The sequence below is a fragment of the Colletotrichum tamarilloi genome (assembly GCF_030869305.1).
Source record: "Colletotrichum tamarilloi strain Tom-12 chromosome Unknown Scaffold_14.1, whole genome shotgun sequence".
In the NCBI taxonomy this organism is placed as follows: domain Eukaryota; kingdom Fungi; phylum Ascomycota; class Sordariomycetes; order Glomerellales; family Glomerellaceae; genus Colletotrichum; species Colletotrichum tamarilloi.
The window spans coordinates 502,874-521,900 of record NW_026849397.1 but is presented as its reverse complement, the minus strand read 5'-3'; the positions used below and the strand labels follow the sequence as shown (position 1 = coordinate 521,900).

The following is a 19,027-nucleotide window of genomic DNA, read 5'->3' as shown; positions in this document are numbered from 1 at the left end:
CTTTGGATACGTCAAATCGTACCGTGAGCCTCGTTTTCGCGAACCAGTGCGGAACCAAGTCGGTTGGACAGGACTTGGAAGGGCAGAAGCGGGGCAGAAGCTGAACCAGCTGGCTTCGGGACCCCTTGCGGAAGCAGAAAAGATCCGGCAGGCTGCATATCCCAGCCTGCTTACGTGGGACGATGACTGACCGTATGGAGACTTCAGAGCTGCAATCAAGCTGAGCTGACACTCCTGTACGGAGTACTGTAGTGTTCTTCTCGGAAGCCAAGGCATTTAGTCCGGCGGGGAATTCGGATGCGGAAGTAAACTTTCCCATGTCATGCCGCGTTGTGGAACTGGGGTACGGACCGCCAAAGATGGATGTGCACATATCGAGGTACTTTCCCTATCAAAATGAAATCAATTGACTGGAAGTACATGATCCTACACAGTCTATCCATTGGAAACTAAAGCTCGCACGTTATCTCCTCTAGTAGGGGAGGTCCCAGCTAATTCCATAGATGACAAAGACACAGCTGAGCTGCAGCAACCCGCGGGCGATACGGAGCGGGGCTCAAGGGCGCCGTGCCCCGCCATCGGCTGCAAGGACCCCACTACCCCGCTGCGGCCCCTTGCGGCGGAATGGTTCGACCGCGCCCTATGACTTCATGCTGAGCCGCCCGTGGTTCAGATTTCCTATGTAAGCCTCAACTAGCACACACCTCTTCACCGCCACATCCATATCATACGCTTGAGCCCTCCTCAAAGCCTCAATTGACTGCCCCTGAGCTCATTCCATCTCATTGACACCCCATACACCGAAGCAATGGCCGAGACTCCAAGCGCAAAGCGTCAAAAGTCCTCCAAGGACGTCTCCTACGAACTCATCTACTGGCCAGGCCTCCCCGGCCGCGGCGAACACGTTCGTCTCCTCCTCGAGGAGGCCGGCGCTGAATACACCGATACCGCACAGATCGAAGACGGCGTCAAGAGCGTTCTGGCTCAGATCGATGACAAGAACCTGGGCGACGAACACAACCCGCCTCCCTTGGCGCCTCCCATCCTGAAGCACGGAGACCTCCTCATCAGCCAGACGCCTAACATCCTGCTCTACCTCGGACCACGCCTCGGCCTCGCACCCAAGAAGCCAGAGGGTGACGACGGCATCTACATTGTCAACGGTCTTGCACTGACTGCGCTGGACGGACTCAGCAACGAGGCTCACGACACGCACCACCCCATCGCGACGGGGCTGTACTACGAGGACCAGAAGGAGGAGAGTAAACTCAAGGCGAAGGACTACATCGCCAATCGGTTGCCCAAGTTCTTTGGGTACTTTGAGCGGGTGCTCAAGAGCAAGGCCAGCGGCGAAGGTCCATGGCTTTACGGAGGCTCTTTGACATACGCTGACTTGGTGCTCTTCCAGGTAAGATATCGCTTCCGAAGCGCTGTGGTTCTAAGGATGCTAATGCGATCAGTGTATCGATGGTCTCAAGTTCGCGTTCCCCAATGCTCTGAAGCGAATCGAGGCTACTGGCGACTACAAGGGTCTCTTTGCGCTCTATGAGGCCGTCAAGGAGCGGCCCAAGATCAAAGAATACCTCGCTAGCGATCGTAGACAAAAATATTCGCAGGGCATTTACCGTCACTATCCTGAATTGGATGAAGAGTGACAGTGAGACTGGTGTCATCTAGAAAGGTTCATTGCCCGAACATATGTTAGGATGGACGAGTTGCAATAAAAGTCATATGTTCAAGCTCAAATAGTCGTATATGTTTCATTCAACAAAAGCATCACCTTGAAATTATATGGCATTGTTTTCCCAATCATCCCATTCTCGGTAGCCCGTTCGCTCTTGCCGTCTATTGCGATCTCATACCATTTTGAAAGTTCACCCAGTTGTTTGTTGTTCTGCTTTAGAACACACCACAATTCCTCGCGTCTTCACAGCCTTTGGACCCCGCCTCATCTTTTTCCCCACACCAACTCAATCTCTTGACCCTTTATTCTATTACCACCCCGAATGCTTTTTGATTATCCCAATCGCATCACCAAAGCATACACATACTTAGTGGTCTTGGATTTCGAGAGCGATATCGGAAGATCACGTTACTCAGTCATTTTCAAGCCGCCCAGCATGAGCGATCAACAGAATCCCGCACCTCTCAAGGATCCATCGAAGAAGGAGTCGACTCTCAACGCTCTTGGCAACCAAAATCCATCGATTGCCAGGCTCGCGAGGTCTTGGGGCCCTTACACACCTCCCGACATGAGCTACTGCGCTCTAGAGGTGAGTATCCTTAGCAGTCTGTTTATTATTTGTCATTGCCGCCTTAATATCAAATCACTGACTGATCTCAATGGTTTTGATAGCACGATGACCCAGTCTTGCTGGAGAATATCAAGATGCTCAAAGAACTCACGTCTGAGTGCGACGAAGATCCTACCAACCTCCTCGACGTTGTGATGAGAGTTCCGCCTAGGCTGAGCAAGTCGATTGTTTACCTGACGGTTGGGCTCCTTCAACACCAAAAGCTGGTTGAAAATTTACTCATGGTGACCGAGCTGCGTACTGAGAATGATGCTGGGCCCATCAGAAACACAAAGAACGGCCAGAACGTGAGGAAGAGGAAGAAGACAAAGACAAAGACTAGAAAGTTGACCGACATCAAGGAGGACAACGAGGACGATGAGAATGGTGGTTCCATGGCTCCCAAGGGTCTAGAGAAGAATGACCAGAAGAACGAAACAAAGGACAACATGAGCAAAGCTTTTGGCCCCGCCGAGAGCAATACTGTGGCCAATACCAATCATCTGGCGGTACCCAAGAGCAAAAGGAAGAAGGCGAAGAAGCAGAAGGCCGGCAACGCCATTGGGATTGCTGAGAGTAATCCACAGCTCAACACCGACCAGCGAGCAGCCTCCTTGAATACGAAGACCACGGCAAAGCATAAGAGTAGCAGAGGCTCCTGGACTATTGAGAGTAACGCTGGAGCAATCACCAAAAAATCGACAGTCTCTAAGGGCAAGAAAGTCAAGGCAAAGGAGAACATTGACAACAATTCCAAGACCGTGAAGAACCACCCAGGAGCCAATATCAAACAGCAAGCAATACCCAAGAACAAGAATAAGATGGCTAAGACCAACAAGAAAGACAGTGCTGCGGAAACCCATGAGCAAGCTGGGGGGACGCAGCCCAAGAGTGCCCCAGAGTCGTCAAACGCGCAGAACAACAATAAGGTCGAGAGTTCCCCCAAGCCCGACGAGGGTGAGAAGAAGACAAATGTCAGCGAGACAACCGATGGCGGATTCTTCTCCGTCCTTGAGATCGAGTGCATGAAGAAAATTCAGGGTCGCATTGAACGCGGGATCAGAGACTGCCAGGAAGTGTGGACTGTGGTGCAAAAAATGGAGGAGGCGGCAGAGTCGGAGTGGGCCAAAGCCAGAAAGATGCAAACCCAAGAACAGGCGGAGTGCTCTGCTGAGGGCGGTTAGTCTTTACTCCAAAGGATTCCATTGAATCTGCCCTCAATGTCACTTGTCAAGAGAGCGGAATTTGGATGAGGAGAATGACACAGTCTGGGTGAACAGCCTGAGAGGGGGCGAGGTGGACTCCAGGCTCAGGAATCGTAGGCAAGACTTGGCAGCTCTTGATCTATACATCCTTCACCAGTCATCCTTATAGAAACTGCAGCAGTGTGCTCATTCATCAATGAACGTGAAATGCGAAGTATGGTGTGAGAAGATGAACCTCTTTATCTGGATTAGGCAAGGAACTCTTGATCAAAAAAGCACTGGCTATATTCACATTAATTGAGTGAGAACTGGAGATGCTGGTGAGAATTTCATTGCTGACACAACTAGAACGACTGTGTGGTCGAAAATAAACAAAACGATACTGAGGCAGGCGCACCCCTTTCGCACCTGCACCTGGGGCGAAGAATATTTTCCCAAATCTCACTTTTCAGCTTTCTCTCGCCTTTCTCCCTCAACATAAGGTACTCACTCCATTCAACACACTCTCCTTACTTCCACGCCACAAACAGAGGGCGATATTCCATCATTCTCTCACTCTTGGCCACTTTGGCATCACAGACAATCGCCCAAAATCACAATCAAGACAAATCAAAGCCATGTCTGACTCTACTTCGAACTCTTCTTTGGATTCTGCTTCGGACTCGGCCTCGGAGTCTGCCTCTGACAGCGACGGTCCTCAGTTGCCATTCCGCAGCAGCCGCAGCGCCGCGAGACGCAGACGCAGAGCCCGTCAGGTATGCCCTTCCCAATCCTCATCCTTTCCCTGCCTCGCTGTATCTCCAGAGGTACAGTGTGAAGTTGGCTCAAAGGAAAAATAAAAAAAGATCATTCCTACTCACCTCGGTCTCACAGATGCAAGAACGGCGTCTCTATGAAGCCGATCTCCCTGATCATGACGATGATGACTCTGATGATGGCTCTGCAAGCGAGTCTTCGGTGCAGTGGGCTACGACCCTTTACGCCACTCCCGAGCAGCTGAGAAACCTGCCTCCTCTTCCTCTCAATAACTCGAACTACGTGGCCGACAATGCTTCGATTTCTCATCCCGTTAACCCCGTCCCGGACTCTCCTATCCTTACAGAGTCTAATTCGGAAGATTCTGAGACTGGCCTTAGCAACGCTGTCTTCGATGGTTCTGACATCGATGAGGCTGCTTCCGACATCTCTGAGGGTAGTCTCGCCGATGTCGTCCCCGATCCCCGTGTTCTCGAAGCGATTACCCCTGCGGGTTCTGAGCGAAACCCCATCGTGATCAAGAGCGCTCGCATCATCACCAGAATGAGAGCCAGAATTACGGAGAACCCTGCCACCGCCATTCAAGAGCGCCGGAGTGCCATTGCGACCATCGGCGAGATCTTTCCGTTGCGCTCACTGACTTATGGTGGTGGCCTTTTCACTCCGTTCCAGCCCCTTGGCGTGTGGCATGAAGACATCCTTCTTAGCGACATAAACGCCTCATTGGCACTGGAGCTGGCTTTCAGCCGTCTGGTCGAGTGGTCCGATACCGTCAGGGCCCTCAGGGATCTAACGCGACAACTCACTGAAGAGGTCAGTGACGAGGAGTACATCACTGCCGAGGAGTTCCTCACTGACGAGGAAGACTAGTTGGGTCGAATTAATCAGGAGCTACATGGTGTTCGCGAGATGTTGGAGGGTCGACACCATGTGCAGTCGACACCTTTGCTTACACAGTCCGAGTTGAGCGACATTAACAACACTGTCCTTAGCCCTCGCGAGCTGCGCATCGAGATCGTCGAGTTCGTAGCCAGGGAAGTGGGCTTCATTGTTGCCTCGACTTACATCAACCGCTACCACCTATACCTCCTGGAGACCCTCTCCTATCGCCCCCATCTTATCATCGCGACGCTGTGTTGGGCAACTGCATTGGCTTTGTTGTTCTACTTGTTCTTTGCTGTGAGATTCTGAATGATCTCCTAAGAGGAGGTCTGGATGGTCCATAGGGGTTATCGGAAGGCATGGAATTGGAAAGCCACCTGGCTTTGTGAGTTATCGCTGTTTGGAAGGTAGTCTTCCCATGGAGGACTTCTCATCATGATCATTAGTGCCAGAGGTAGCTTAGGGCAAATGTTACACAAGAGCTACCCACAGACCACATCTCACTCATTCCGACCATGTGTGGGCAGAGCATAATCCGAGACGTAAGGCCTTGCAGGACTCTATTAGAATAGCTCACGTGCCCTGTCGAATGTTGAGAAAGCATAGTTCTCAACTCGGCTGCAACACTTTATGTTTGACCTTTTCAGACCGCGCCAGCCATCAGAGATAGGGGTTCAAATGAGGGGTGAGAAGGATTCAAGGCCTGACGACTATAATACGGGCAATTCCGATTGACAATACTGGATAAGGGATGTTTAGAATGGGCATATGAGGTTTTGAGGAAAGCTCATCAGCTGGACGCAACACGTAGGTGTTCGTAGCAAGTTCAGTCCATCCGCAAACCACCCATGACTCGCGGCACCGGTGTCGGGATCATAAAGCACCGCCACCTTGGGATCCGTATATTTTTTGTTTTTTCTCAGGGGCGTGCTCCAGCTTTTCGGCCCAGTGGTGCCCAGCCGGGGCCCGATGAATAAGGGGGTTTTCTCCACAAGCTTCCCCAACATCGTTACCCTGGCGTGCAGGCGGAGAAAGGCCAAATGCCCCAAGATGAGTTGGAGAAGCTCTAGAACTGCCAATGTCTCTCAATAAACGGTCACATGAGGCAAGTTAAAATTGGAATTCCAGCCACGAGCTCTGTTGCGTCGGTGACAATACGAGAAGAGACCCTGAATTGCAGGGCTCAGTTGCCAATAGCTCGGATATAACAAGGGTTTTGGGGAATTAGAGGTTGCGTGCTAAATTTAGGTAGGTGAGTCTTTGAGAGAGGGCGGATTTCCTTCCGTTAGGCGTTGATGATTGTCTCTTGAAGTCGCTTTCCGGTGTGAATACAGCTTTCACCCAGGCTGAGGCTGGAATGCTTAGACTTGATTCCGTCTCCCCCGTGCCTTTTGATTGGTCTCCAGAGACTTCCAAGCATTCAAGCCACAGATGTCTCGTTTCTCCATGTTGCTAAAGTGCTAAACTGTTGAGGTCAGTGATAGTGGCAAGGTGTGCTTTGGTAGCTCCACCTCTAATCCCAGTTTATCAGGCCGGACCAGTCCAAAAACGTCACCGGGCCCAGTTTATCAAAAATCAGACTGTCTGTCACTCTCTCATTAAAAACTTGCGGTCAGGACTCAGGAGGCAGCGGTGTGTTCTTGATCACTTCAACTTTCAACCTCAAGCTCACTCACCCCTTTGCCTCATAATTCGCTCTCGCCATCTCATCAATCACCTCCTGAATTACTCGCGCGTACCCATTATCTACTTTTAATCCTAAGATGCCTCACAGCACGGAGAGCCTCAAGCTCACCAGCAACAACCTGTCCTCAATCTCCTCTCAGGAAGGCAAGCAGACCGTAAAGGTCCCCACGTACGACCGCACCGTCGTCAAGGAGGGCATCGTCCACGTCGGAGTCGGCGGCTTCCACAGAGCTCACTTGGCTGTCTACATCGACCGCCTCCTCCAGAAGCACGATGAGCGCGACTGGGCCATTTGCGGCGTCGGCCTCCGGCCCAACGACGCCGCCATGCGCGACGTCCTGAGCGCCCAGGACCACCTCTACACACTCATCGAGCGCTCCGCAAAGGGCAGCAACGCCAGCGTCATTGGCAGCATCAACTCGTTCCTCTTCGCGCCCGACGACCGCGAGGCCGTTATCGCCAAGATGGCCCACCCGGACACCAAGATTGTGTCCCTGACCATCACTGAGAGCGGCTACTACTACAACGAGAACACGCACCAGCTGCAATCGGAGCACCCCGACATCCAGCACGACCTGGCCAACGAGGACCAGCCCATCAGCATCTTTGGCTTCCTCTACGCCGCGCTGGCTAGGCGTCACGCCAACGGCCAGAAGCCCTTCACCGTCCTCTCCTGCGACAACATGCAGAAGAACGGCTCTATCACCCGCTCCATGCTCGAGTCCTTCGCCCGCCTCAAGAACCCAGAGATCGCCGCGTGGATCGCCGAGAAGGGCGGCTTCCCTAACGCCATGGTCGACCGCATCACCCCCAGTACCTCCCAGAACGACATCAAGTCGCTCGCAGAGGTCTTTGGCATCGAGGACGGCTGGCCCGTCGTCACCGAGCCCTTTATGCAGTGGGTCGTCGAGGACAAGTTCTGCGACGGCCGCCCGCCCTTTGAAAAGGTCGGCGTCCAGATCGTCGAGGGCGTCCACGAGGTCGAGCAGTTCGAGAAGCACAAGCTCCGCCTCCTCAACGCCTCGCACTCCGCCATGGCCTACCCCGGCCAGCTCGCCGGCTTCAAGTACGTCCACGAGGTCATGGAGCACCCCATCTACCGCAAGTTCGTCTGGCAGATGATGCAGGAGGAGGTCAAGCCCCTGCTTCCCGAGATCCCCGGCGTCGACATTGACGAGTACTGCAACACCCTCATGGAGCGCTTCTCCAACCCCACCATCATGGATCAGATCCCCCGCGTCGCCCTCGGCGCCTCGGGCAAGATCCCACAGTTCATCATGCCCTCCATTGCCGAGCAGATCTGGACCACGGGCCCCTTCCGCCGCCTGTGCTTCGTCGCCGGCGCCTGGTTCCGCTACATCAACGGTGTCGACGACGAGGGCAAGACCTTCACTGTCGACGACCCGATGCGCGAGGAGCTCCAGGCCTTGGCAAAGGCCGGCGGCAACGACCCGCGCCAGCTGCTCAGCGTCAAGATTCTCTTCGGTGACGACTTGCGCGGCGACCAGCGCTTCATTGATGAGGTCACCAAGGCCATGGAGCTCATCGCCAAGGATGGCGTGATGGCCACCATTCCCAAGTATGTTGATTAAAGCGAATCAATACTGGGAAGTGTAAAAGTGTTTGTCGACTTGTGCTGGTACAAGCAGCCTTTTATGTTATAATGAGTAAAGCAGGGATAAAAATGGGTACTTGAAGCGGTCATGAGAATTTATAGATATAGATATAGATATTTATAGAGACATTTTGTGTTTTGATTTTGTACAAAACGAGGCCATCCCATGCGTTTGATGTCAGTTGCAAAAGAATTTGACTCTGACACGAATACGAAAGGTGGAGGTGCAGTGTCCAAACGACCAGCAGAGGGATCCAATGCTTTTCAATTGCCAACATGTCTCCCACCAGCCTCAGATATTCTTAGAGCTCTTTAATGCATCGAACAAACCACTTGCCTCCCTCACCTACCTGGCAGACTTTTGTTATTCCTACTAACCCCTTTTTTTGGACTCGACAAAGCAAGGCAAGGGAGTAAAAATTCCGAGAGGGAGCGGGCAACCCCTTCACTCGATATTCAGAAAAATGAGGTCATGGAACAAGACAAAGGGAAAGCTTCTCCCTAGAACGTCAACAATATGTACTGCAGGCTGTTTTCGTTGACCTAGCTCCTTGTTGGCTCGAGCTGTGCGATGGCCTCAATCCGTCCCAAGGGCTTTCTCGACTGGCTTTAGAAATTCGAAGACGATGAGGGTGCTATCCAATAGCTACAAATAGGCCTCGGCTGCCAGTGATCTGGACTTTTTCTTTTTCTGGTCATCGACTCATCAACACCCAGAAAGTCCATCAAGTCCGCCTTTGCCTAAAGACCTATTCATATCACAGCTTCGGCACAGCTTTCAGAGTCGTCCGTCTGCGATTGAAGCAACTTGCAAGGTCTTTTTCCACGATCCTCGCCAGTAAGTCACTGAATTCTTCCATGGTGCCACTCATGTTCAGCCTCCATCTCAAGTTGCTAAGTACTAACGAATTGCAGTCTTCAGATGACCGATCAACTTCCCATCATGGAAATCAAGTGGAATCTCACTGTGGGCGAGAGAGTGAGTTACTACTTACATCCGATTCTACCTTTACTCTGCTGACCTGAGGAATCTGGAAAGTATGTGAGACTCGACGCCGCCGGTGCCAGCTTGAGTATCTTGGAAGAGGCGCAGAAGACCGTGACCCCCGAGAAAGTCGAGCAGGTCGCCGACGAACTCACCACGGAGGAGCAAAAGGAAAAGGTATTTGAGGGCATCCATTGTATAGCAGCTACCGATACCGATACCTATTCGTTTGTCTTTGAGACCTTGGTCGACATGTACCTGATGTCTTACAAGCTCAATGAGGACCAGAAAAAGGCGATTGAAAGTCTGGTTAGCGAGGTTAAGGAGTTGCGTGGGCAGATAGAGAGGCAGCGCATCAGGTTATACCGCGCGGAGCGATTGGCCATGCTAAGAAGCAATGGGGAGGATCCTTATGGGTGTTAGAGGTCACTGTTTTCTCTACCTTGGGGTACATGTACTTTTCAAGTGGAGAGTTGAAGTCATGATTCACCTCGGTACGTACCTGTGGTAATTGACACAATGCCCCATCCCGAGATCCAAGGCTGGTTCGACTCGTATCAACAAACGTACTTCCAAAACATTCCCCGAAATCGAAATCGAAAACTTCTTTGAGTGCTGACATCTGAGTGACAAGTCTACAATCCCTGTCCTTAGGTACGCCGGCACCTTACTGTAACGCAAGTTTAGGTCCCCGGACCATAGTCCCGCACCCGGCATTTTCACATCTGAGTTGCCTCGCTTGATTACCAGTCGTTCGTTCCTCGCGAGTTTTAGCTACGCCATGGCTGCTCCTACGGCGGCGTTCCTCGCAAGTACCGATCTGTCGTCCAGCTTCCCTCTCTGACCACAGTTGCGCCTGGGTCACGATCATGAAGCTTGCTCCTTACGCTTTACCAAAATTTCAAAGGTGCCTTTATCGTTGTTGCCAACTATCATCCGGCGGTCAAATATCTTAGATACGCAAGAGTCACCAAGAAAACAAAACACCAGGTTGGAAGATAGCCGACGACCCACCTGATAACCAACGAAGATAGCATCAACGAATAGGGTGAGAAGCAAACAACCCACAAAAGTTCGCGCCGCCGCTTGATTTTGCTTCGTGAAACCAAGTAATGCCAAGACCTGTCTTTGGGAAATTCTCCATGGATCATAGACCTTTGAGCATCATTTACCACATATACTGATCTGAGAGAGGCGAATAAGAAGCTTCCACCATATCCTGGCAAGGTGGTGTACAGGCTTAGCACCGCTCCTCGTTGATGCTCAAGACTATGTTTAGATATCTCCACCCGACTTTCCGGCTTTCTATCCGCCATCAAAGTAGTAGCTACTAGCCCAAGGAAATATGCTTTCCCATGAAGTGCTCTAAATGCTATAGATCGAGTGCTGGCCTTTGAGCTCGATGTTGTTTTCTATCTGCTCGTCGACTTATCAACCTTTTGGCACCGCGTTCCACTCTGCGCTCGAATCCCCTGAGACAACATCTTCAGAGCCCTTCTATCCAGCCTTTCCTAGAAAAGGCTTTGACCGTTCCCAACTAGAAAGTCTTCAGTCTTGTCGTTCTCCTTTAACTTCCCAACACCTAATCGACCATCCATATCCAAAGCTGACGTTCCACGTCTCTACCATAATGGCGTCGAACACCTCTGGGCATGGAATGGCCTTAAGTAGTCATCATTGGCTCGCACACCTTCCATCAGTTCGTGCAACCTCGATTGATGATTTTACAGCCAGCTGGGTTTGACTTACGGAGTGCCACCCGAGAAAGTATTATCAAGTCGCGCCAGCAATACCGCGTACGTATAGACACTACTTTAACATTAGTATTAGTATCCTTATTATAAGGTAGTTAGTTCGAACCGTAGGTTAACAAAGAGATTAATTAAACTATATAAATTTCTATATAAGTATAAAAAGGAGGTTCTAATTATAAATTAGGCTAACTATAATAATTATAAATAGGGCCCCTAATTAGCCCTTATATAGTTAGCTATATACTATAGCCGAATTAGATTTTTAATTTAATATTAACTTTTTTTTTTTTATTAATTTATTTATTATAGTTAGAAATATAATTCGATTTTAAGTACGTTTACTAAGTCGTCTTCTTTTCCCCCTTTTCTCTACTCTTTTTATATAACTTATCCCTTTATTTATATATTAACTTTTTTATTATTTATAAATTATTTTAACCCCTTATTAAGTACTACTTTTATAAAAACGTTAATAAGGTTATTATTATTATTAATTTAATAAATTTTAAAAATCTTGCGCTTTTTATATAATTACTTAAGGGCTATAATATTAATTATAAACCTCTTTTCTTTTATTATTCTTAATTTAATAAAATATTCGTATAATAAATAAAAATTAATATAAATAACTGTTAGGATTAGTAAAAAGTTAAGTTAATTAGTAATCCTTTTTAATATTATTAAAATTACGTAGGCGAGGTTAATATTATTAACTATATTATAAACTTTTAATACTAATATATTTCTTATTATTTACTTATTTTTAGTTAATAAGTAATAAATTATATTATTATATATAGTAAATTTACTCTCGCTTATACTCCTATTAACTAGGATAATAATATACTCTAATTACGAAATAAAGTTATTATTATTTATAAATAACCTATTAATAAAAATATAGAGCTTACTTATTATAAAATTAATTAAGTAATAAATAAGGCCTCGATTAAAATTCGTTTATTATTACTTAAGATACTTATTAAGTACTTTAATATCTCGTTTATTTAGTTTTATAGCTTACGCCACTCTAGTATAATTAAAAATTACCTCGGGCTAGTATATACTTATAATATATACCCCTCGTATAAGCTTAGTTTTATATTATTTTTTAATATTAATTACGTTTAGGTTAATAAGAGTAATCTTTTTACTTTACCCTTTTTATTAAAAAATAATAGTTTCCCCTTTAATTATAAGAATCTTATTATTAAATACTAATAAGTTATTTATTATAAAAACCTCTTTTAGCTTTATTATAAAGCCCGCTTTTTAAAGCTCTTTATCTTCTTTTTTTATAAAATTAATATTAAATAAGCTTAATATATTATTAATTTATATTTTAATAATCCCAAATTAGTTACCTTCGTACTTAGAGACTAATAAGCACGGGTTATATATAAATATAACTATTAATAATTAATTAATATAAAAATTATAGTATATAGCTTATTAATAAGTACCTAATTCTGCGAGCTTATATAATAATTTAAGTACTTTAATAATCGTACTTTTTAAGTACTTACTAGCTATTTCTTTTAGTAAGTAAGCTAGGATTTTCTTTATAAGCCCTATAACTAATTAAGTATAAGCCTAAGTAATATTATAACTTTAAATTTTATATCCCTTCTTCTATAATAATATTATTAATATTATTATTAATCGCTAGCTATAGCGCTATACTATAAGTAATTATATAAATAGCGTTACTTTTTTAATATTACTATACCCCTAAATTATATACTTAGATTTCTTATATAGTTAAAGTATTCCTTTTCCCTTAATTTTATATACTATTTACGATTTAAATATATAAAAACTTTTATATTTCTTAGGGTTATAAAGAATAAATTAATAGACCCCTCGATTATATAGAGTATTTATTTTAATAAGATCTAATCCCTTATATAGTTTTTTAATAATTATAATAATACTTTCTTTACGTAGTTTAATTATTAATTTAAAATCGGCTTTCTTTTTTACTATATAAAAGGTATTAAATACCCCGTTATTAATAATAAATTACTACGTTAGGGCTTATTATTATAGTTTTTTATAACGTCTCGTTAGTAATATTAATACCCTTTTAGTAATTTTCTTTTCTTTATTATTTATTAATATTACTACGACGATTTTATTAAAAATAGTTTCTTATACTTTTATTACGGGTTATATAGTTTCCCCTAGCTCTTCTTTTTTTTATAAATTAGAAATTATTTTATTAGGATCTATATAATATAGTCTAATTATTATAATTAATACTTTAAGTAGCTAGTTACGATTTTTTATAACTATATAAGAGTACTTATTAATAAAAATTAATTTATATAGCCTAGCCTATTACTAGTTAATTTCTTATTATACTTATATATCTGAATTTAGAAGTATATTTAAATTAGCCCCTATATTAGGCTTATTATGCGTAGTAATTACTTTGTTAATTTACCTTTTTATACTTATTTTACGTAGTACTTATATTACTTTTTTAATTACTTAGGCTCGTTAGCTTATATTTAGTAATAATAATAAGACTAAAGTCGTTTTTAAATATATTCTAAATATTAATAACGTTGGTATAACATGCCTATTAAGCCCTATAATATTATTATAGTACTTTAATACTATCTAGAAATATTTATCGTTAGTAAAATTAGGATTTTCCTTTTTAATAATTCTAAACGCCCTTTTTAGTTATTAATATACCCTTTTTACTTTTTTAATATTATAGTACGCTTCTACGAGTACGACTTTTAACTATATACTATAGGCCGTTATATTTTCCCTAAATTTTATTAATTTAAAACTTATATTAGTATTAGTTTTAATATTATTTAATAGTCCTTAGTATATATTAATTTAATATTTTTATAGGGCTACCTATACTATTTTTACTTATAAATCCTATAAGAATTACCTTATTTAAAATAATATAGCCTCGTTAATTATATATAAGACCGGTTAACTATTTAAATAGAAAATATTAATAACGATTTCTTAATTAAAGTTAAGCTTATTACGTAATTTAAATTTAAATTTATATAGGCTCTATATATTTATTTAGTATTAATAATATATTTTTATTAACTACTCTAGCGCCCCTATTTCGATATTATTATTACCTAATTACTTTAAGAAGCTATATAGCCTCGTAACTAATAAATACCTAAATCTTTAATATAATTATTTAAGCTTATTTTTCGTTAAGTAATTAATTAACTTCGTATTATTAATAAGCTTTATAAACGTATACCCCTATCGTCGTTCGACTATTTTAAAATACTTATTACTAAAGATTTTATTCCTCGTATTATTAAATATAATACCTAATTAATCTATATTTTTAAAATATAAAAAAAATAAGGTATTAATAAATAAAATATAAAAAGTTATTGTTCTAAAGTGCGTTTTTATTTTTACTATACTTAGGGCGACTATTTCCTTACCTAGGCTAAAACTAATTTTTATAATACCTGCTATTAATATATTAAGTATTATTAATACGATTTTTTATAGTACTTAGAATTACCCCTTTCTTTTTATTAATTATTATAATACTTTAGTATTTAAAATAATCTTATAAAAATTATTTAAGCCGTACCTTTTGCTTATATAAAATACTTATATAAGCTTAGTATTTAAATAATTTAAATAATATAAAAAAAACCCCTCTAATTACCCCTAGAATTACTTAGTACTATCTTTCTTTTTTAATATTAATAAAAATAATATCTTCTCCCTAAGTATTAAGAAAATAAAATTCTATACTATTAAATTCGTCCTTTTAATTACTTCTATATCCGTTATTTAAAGAACCTTCCCTTATTATTTATAAATAAAAACTTACTTATTAAGAACTTTTATTATTTTTTATTTATTTAGCCTCGTATATCTTTTAAAAACTAACGGGGTAAAAAAAGAGTAGTTAATATTATTAATTTTATTATAATCTAATTTATTAATATAGGGAGTAAAATCTTCTTTATTTTTTAAATTTTTTATAAGAAGTAAATACTCTAGGCCGCTACTTTAACTACTATTACTAAGTTCTACGCCCCTAGATCTACCTTTATATATAATAAAAAATTAACTAAACTAACAAGGGCTAGTTTTACTATTTACTACCCTTAACTTTTTATATTATTTATATAATTTAATACGCTCCTCCTCGGAGTAGTTATTTAATTAATATTTTATTATAACTAGCTAGTTATAGTAAGTATATTAGTAAAAGTTAAGGCTACGAGTACTAAGACAATAGTATTATAATTATAAATAGCTTCCTTAAAGCTATAGCTATAAGTTATAAAATAAGTAAGGCTTTAGTAATTAATCGTAGTTTTATTAAAAGGGATTCTTAGTAAAAATAGTTAAAAGCGATCGTAAGATTTAATATTAAGTTAATTATTAAAGAAGTTATAAAAGTCTATTTTTAAGCCTAGCTTAGGTCTATTTTATATATAAGTCTAACTATAAATATATTTTTTATTAATAATTACTTTTATTTATTAAATAATTGCTTAGTAAATATTAATAAGCGCTTATTTAAAATAATTATAATAATTACCTTATTATATAATTACTATTTTTTATTTATATATAACTTATTTATAGTTCTTTTATTTTATAAAAGTTACTTTATATTCCCATACTCTTATATATATAATATATTATAGTTATTATAAGCCTACGGGGTGGGCCCTAGTCTTAGTTATATATATTAAGTTATAATATTAAGTCTCTTTTTTAAAAATCTTATCCTTATAAACTTATAAATAAGTCGTTATAGCCTAGGTTAGGGCTCGTTAAGTAGTTTTTTTTAAAAATATTAAGATATTTATTAAATCTTTAATATATCGTTATTTAAAACTTATTTTTAAAATTAAAAAGTAAGGATTTAAAATTATAATACCTTATTTATTTTATTACTTATTAGGGCGAAAATATAAAATATTAAAGGGTAAATTAAGGTATTATAAATATACGTATTATAGTTATTCTTATAATACGATTACTAATATTATATATAATTATAAGTTTTTTTTTTTTTATTAATATTTTTTATACTAATCGTACTTATAATAAATCGTTTTTTATTTAAAACCGATAGGTTAGAATATAAAAAAAAGGTAAAAGAGCTTTTTTTTAAAAAATAAATAGAGGCCTTGCGCCGTATATAAACTAAAATAAATAAGTTTTTATTAAAATTAGATCGCTTTTAAAAAAAAAAAAAATATTTAAAAAAAGAAAAATAATCCCTAATCTTTTTAATATTATTAATAAAAATAAGTTAGCTACTGCGCGGGAGGCATAGTTTAGTAGTACTTTTAAAATAATTAATTAGGACGTTATAATAATTAAGAGTTCTAGTTTTAATTTTAATTTTAATATTTTAAAAGGGATTTTTAAAAGTTCTAGAGGTTCGTAATAAGTTTTTATATATTTCTTTTATATCTATAGCCCTTCTATTTAATAAAAAATTCTTATATTCTATTCCTAATTCTATAATTAATAATTTATTTAACTTTATATTCTAATTAATTTAGTTTAATAATAATATAATTTTCTATATACGAGCTTCTTAGTATAGGTTTAAGTAGTAAGATATAAAAAACGGGATAGTATCGTATTATATTTAATAATCTTAGTTTATAATTAATTAGTAAGACTTTTTTAATAATTTCGAAAGGTTTAAGTTTTTTATAGTTTAATTTATTACTTAGTTATTTTATTTTAATATTATAGTAAAGGAGATAGGTACTATCCCTCTTTTTTAAAAATAGTCCTTTAATCCTTAATTTATCCGTATTTTTTTTTATATATTATTATACGAACTCGAGATTTAGTAAAGCTTATTTATAGATCTTTTTAAATTTATTTATATTTACTATAGCTTTTATAGCTTATAGTCCTTATTATACTTTTCTATATATTATTAATTAAAATTTATAATTAAAATAAAATAGAGATTTTCTTATACTTTCGCTAACTATATTATTATATACGAACTAAGCTATTAATAAAAATACTACCTAATTATCCTAGTTATAGTTTATATAATAACGAAAGTATATTTCGAAAATCTAGTTAGTCCTTTTTATTTATTTATTAGTTTATAAATAAAATAATATTAATAATTTATAGTTTATACTAAGTTACGAAATTAGAGATTTTTAAAACTTCGAAATAAATAGCTTATCTTTATTAAAAATAATTTCTTTTAGTAAGTTATAGTTCGAAAATATAACTTTAGTAAATATATATACTAAGTCTTTTATAATACTTAATTCTTTATAAGGAATAAAATATACGAACTTAGTAAGTCGGTTGACTATAACTAAAATATTATTATATTATATTTTAATAAATAGTTCCCTAGACTTCGGTAATTTAATAATAAAGTCCTATATAATTAAATACTATACTCCTATTAGTAATTATAATAGTTATAGCTCGCTATAAGGCTTATATAGGCTATTTTTATTTTTTTTATAAGTTGCGCAGTCCTTAATTACTTTTATAATTTTAGTATATATAATAAATTTATTATAGTACTAGCGAATCTATTTTTATATTTTAGTAACTCTTTAATAACTATATACTAGTATATTATAAATTTTTATAATAAGTTTAGGGGTTATTTTTCTAATCGGGCTAGTATTAATCTTTTTAGTTATTATAAAGAGCTTCGTAATTAATATAAGGCTACTATTTCTTTTTTATTTAAAAATAACTTATATTTTTTTAGGGACCGTAATTTCGTAGTTAGGTCTTTTATTAAGAGCGTTTATTTTATTATTTTCTAAACCTTTTTAATAAATAATTTAGAAATTATATTTAAATAGGAATTCGCTCTATTTAACTTATCGTTTATTTAAATTCTTATTTATTATAAAGTTTATAAAGTTTTTATAGTTTATATAAACTATAACTTCGTACTTAGTTCTAGATAATTATAATCTCTATTTTTAAAATACTTTAATAATTACTATTAGTTCTTTATTATAAATTTACTAATTTAATTCTACTTTATAAAATACTTTAGAATAAAAATAATATAAGTAAAGCTTTTTTTATTTATCTTATTATTTTAGAACTACTTTTATAGTAAAGTTTAAAGCATCGGTTTTAATTTTAAAAGGGTTTTATAACCCTAACCCTAACCCTAACCCTAACCCTAAGCTCGTTGACTCCTGTACTTTATCGGCTTTTCTTCACTAGACGATCCTAGCGGTTAATTAATAAGAGATATATGGGATAGTTCATAATATGGCAACCTTTAAAGTGCCACGTCAAGCAACTTTCCCAACCCCTTCCTCGCGTCAGGAAGCGGCGGCTTGGTGGGACGGATTGCCAACAGCTTCCAAAGTCTTTTGACCAGCTTAGTTGCGCATATATCAAAAGCGGTCTTTGAACGAGTTGGAGATGTGAAAAGCATCAATATTGAGGTCGAAAAGAAGGCTAATAATTACTGGTCGGCAGTGGTCGAGAGCTAGGCTCGTGAGTTTGCATCGATTCCTAGCTGCACCCCTGGCTACCTGAGTGGCAAAGGCCTTATTCAAGATTAGGGAGGTCTTATAAAACAAACGAAAGACCAGATCTCGAAGTAATTATCCGGAGGGGGAAAGAAGTTCTTATCTTTTAGAAGGTCATTGAGGCACAGATGAACGACGGAAAGCTGAATGGGTTGATAGTTGACTCTTGCCGTGAAGTCTCTAAAGTTTTGCAGAACTTGTCACAAGGCAATCTCTCGTCACTAGGAAAGTCAGTTTGTGATATAAATTCACCTGTTTCGCAGGCCTGATCTAGGCATATTCAGCGATTGGGGCGCAATATTCGCGGTTTACATGAGG

General features: G+C 39.4%; 6 protein-coding genes across 6 annotated transcripts; 4 read left to right on the top strand and 2 right to left on the bottom strand.

The window, feature by feature from the left end:
• Positions 1–650: 650 nt before the first annotated feature.
• Positions 651–1,655, top strand: CTAM01_05580 (glutathione S-transferase; the record flags this gene model as incomplete). Its single annotated transcript, XM_060521610.1, has 3 exons — positions 651–682; positions 772–1,408; positions 1,461–1,655. 3 exons carry the CDS (start codon positions 651–653, stop codon positions 1,653–1,655), a joined length of 864 nt encoding a protein of 287 aa, XP_060383824.1.
• Positions 1,656–2,120: 465 nt separating this feature from the next.
• Positions 2,121–3,478, top strand: CTAM01_05579 (uncharacterized protein; the record flags this gene model as incomplete). Its single annotated transcript, XM_060521609.1, has 2 exons — positions 2,121–2,273; positions 2,357–3,478. 2 exons carry the CDS (start codon positions 2,121–2,123, stop codon positions 3,476–3,478), a joined length of 1,275 nt encoding a protein of 424 aa, XP_060383823.1.
• A 638-nt stretch (positions 3,479–4,116) lies between these two features.
• CTAM01_05578 (uncharacterized protein) lies at positions 4,117–5,446 on the top strand (the record flags this gene model as incomplete). The annotated part of the gene is made up of 3 exons (XM_060521608.1): positions 4,117–4,254; positions 4,373–5,068; positions 5,126–5,446. The coding sequence occupies 3 exons, from the start codon at positions 4,117–4,119 to the stop codon at positions 5,444–5,446; spliced, it is 1,155 nt and encodes a 384-aa protein (XP_060383822.1).
• A 1,454-nt stretch (positions 5,447–6,900) lies between these two features.
• Positions 6,901–9,846, top strand: CTAM01_05577 (mannitol dehydrogenase domain-containing protein; the record flags this gene model as incomplete). The annotated part of the gene is made up of 3 exons (XM_060521607.1): positions 6,901–8,402; positions 9,354–9,417; positions 9,478–9,846. 3 exons carry the CDS (start codon positions 6,901–6,903, stop codon positions 9,844–9,846), a joined length of 1,935 nt encoding a protein of 644 aa, XP_060383821.1.
• Positions 9,847–14,504: 4,658 nt separating this feature from the next.
• Positions 14,505–14,663, bottom strand: CTAM01_05576 (uncharacterized protein; the record flags this gene model as incomplete). The annotated part of the gene is made up of 1 exon (XM_060521606.1): positions 14,505–14,663. A coding segment is annotated over one exon (159 nt), but the record flags the coding sequence as incomplete, so codon positions are not given.
• Positions 14,664–16,711: 2,048 nt separating this feature from the next.
• On the bottom strand, positions 16,712–16,894 carry CTAM01_05575 (uncharacterized protein; the record flags this gene model as incomplete). Its single annotated transcript, XM_060521605.1, has 1 exon — positions 16,712–16,894. A coding segment is annotated over one exon (183 nt), but the record flags the coding sequence as incomplete, so codon positions are not given.
• Positions 16,895–19,027: the final 2,133 nt, after the last annotated feature.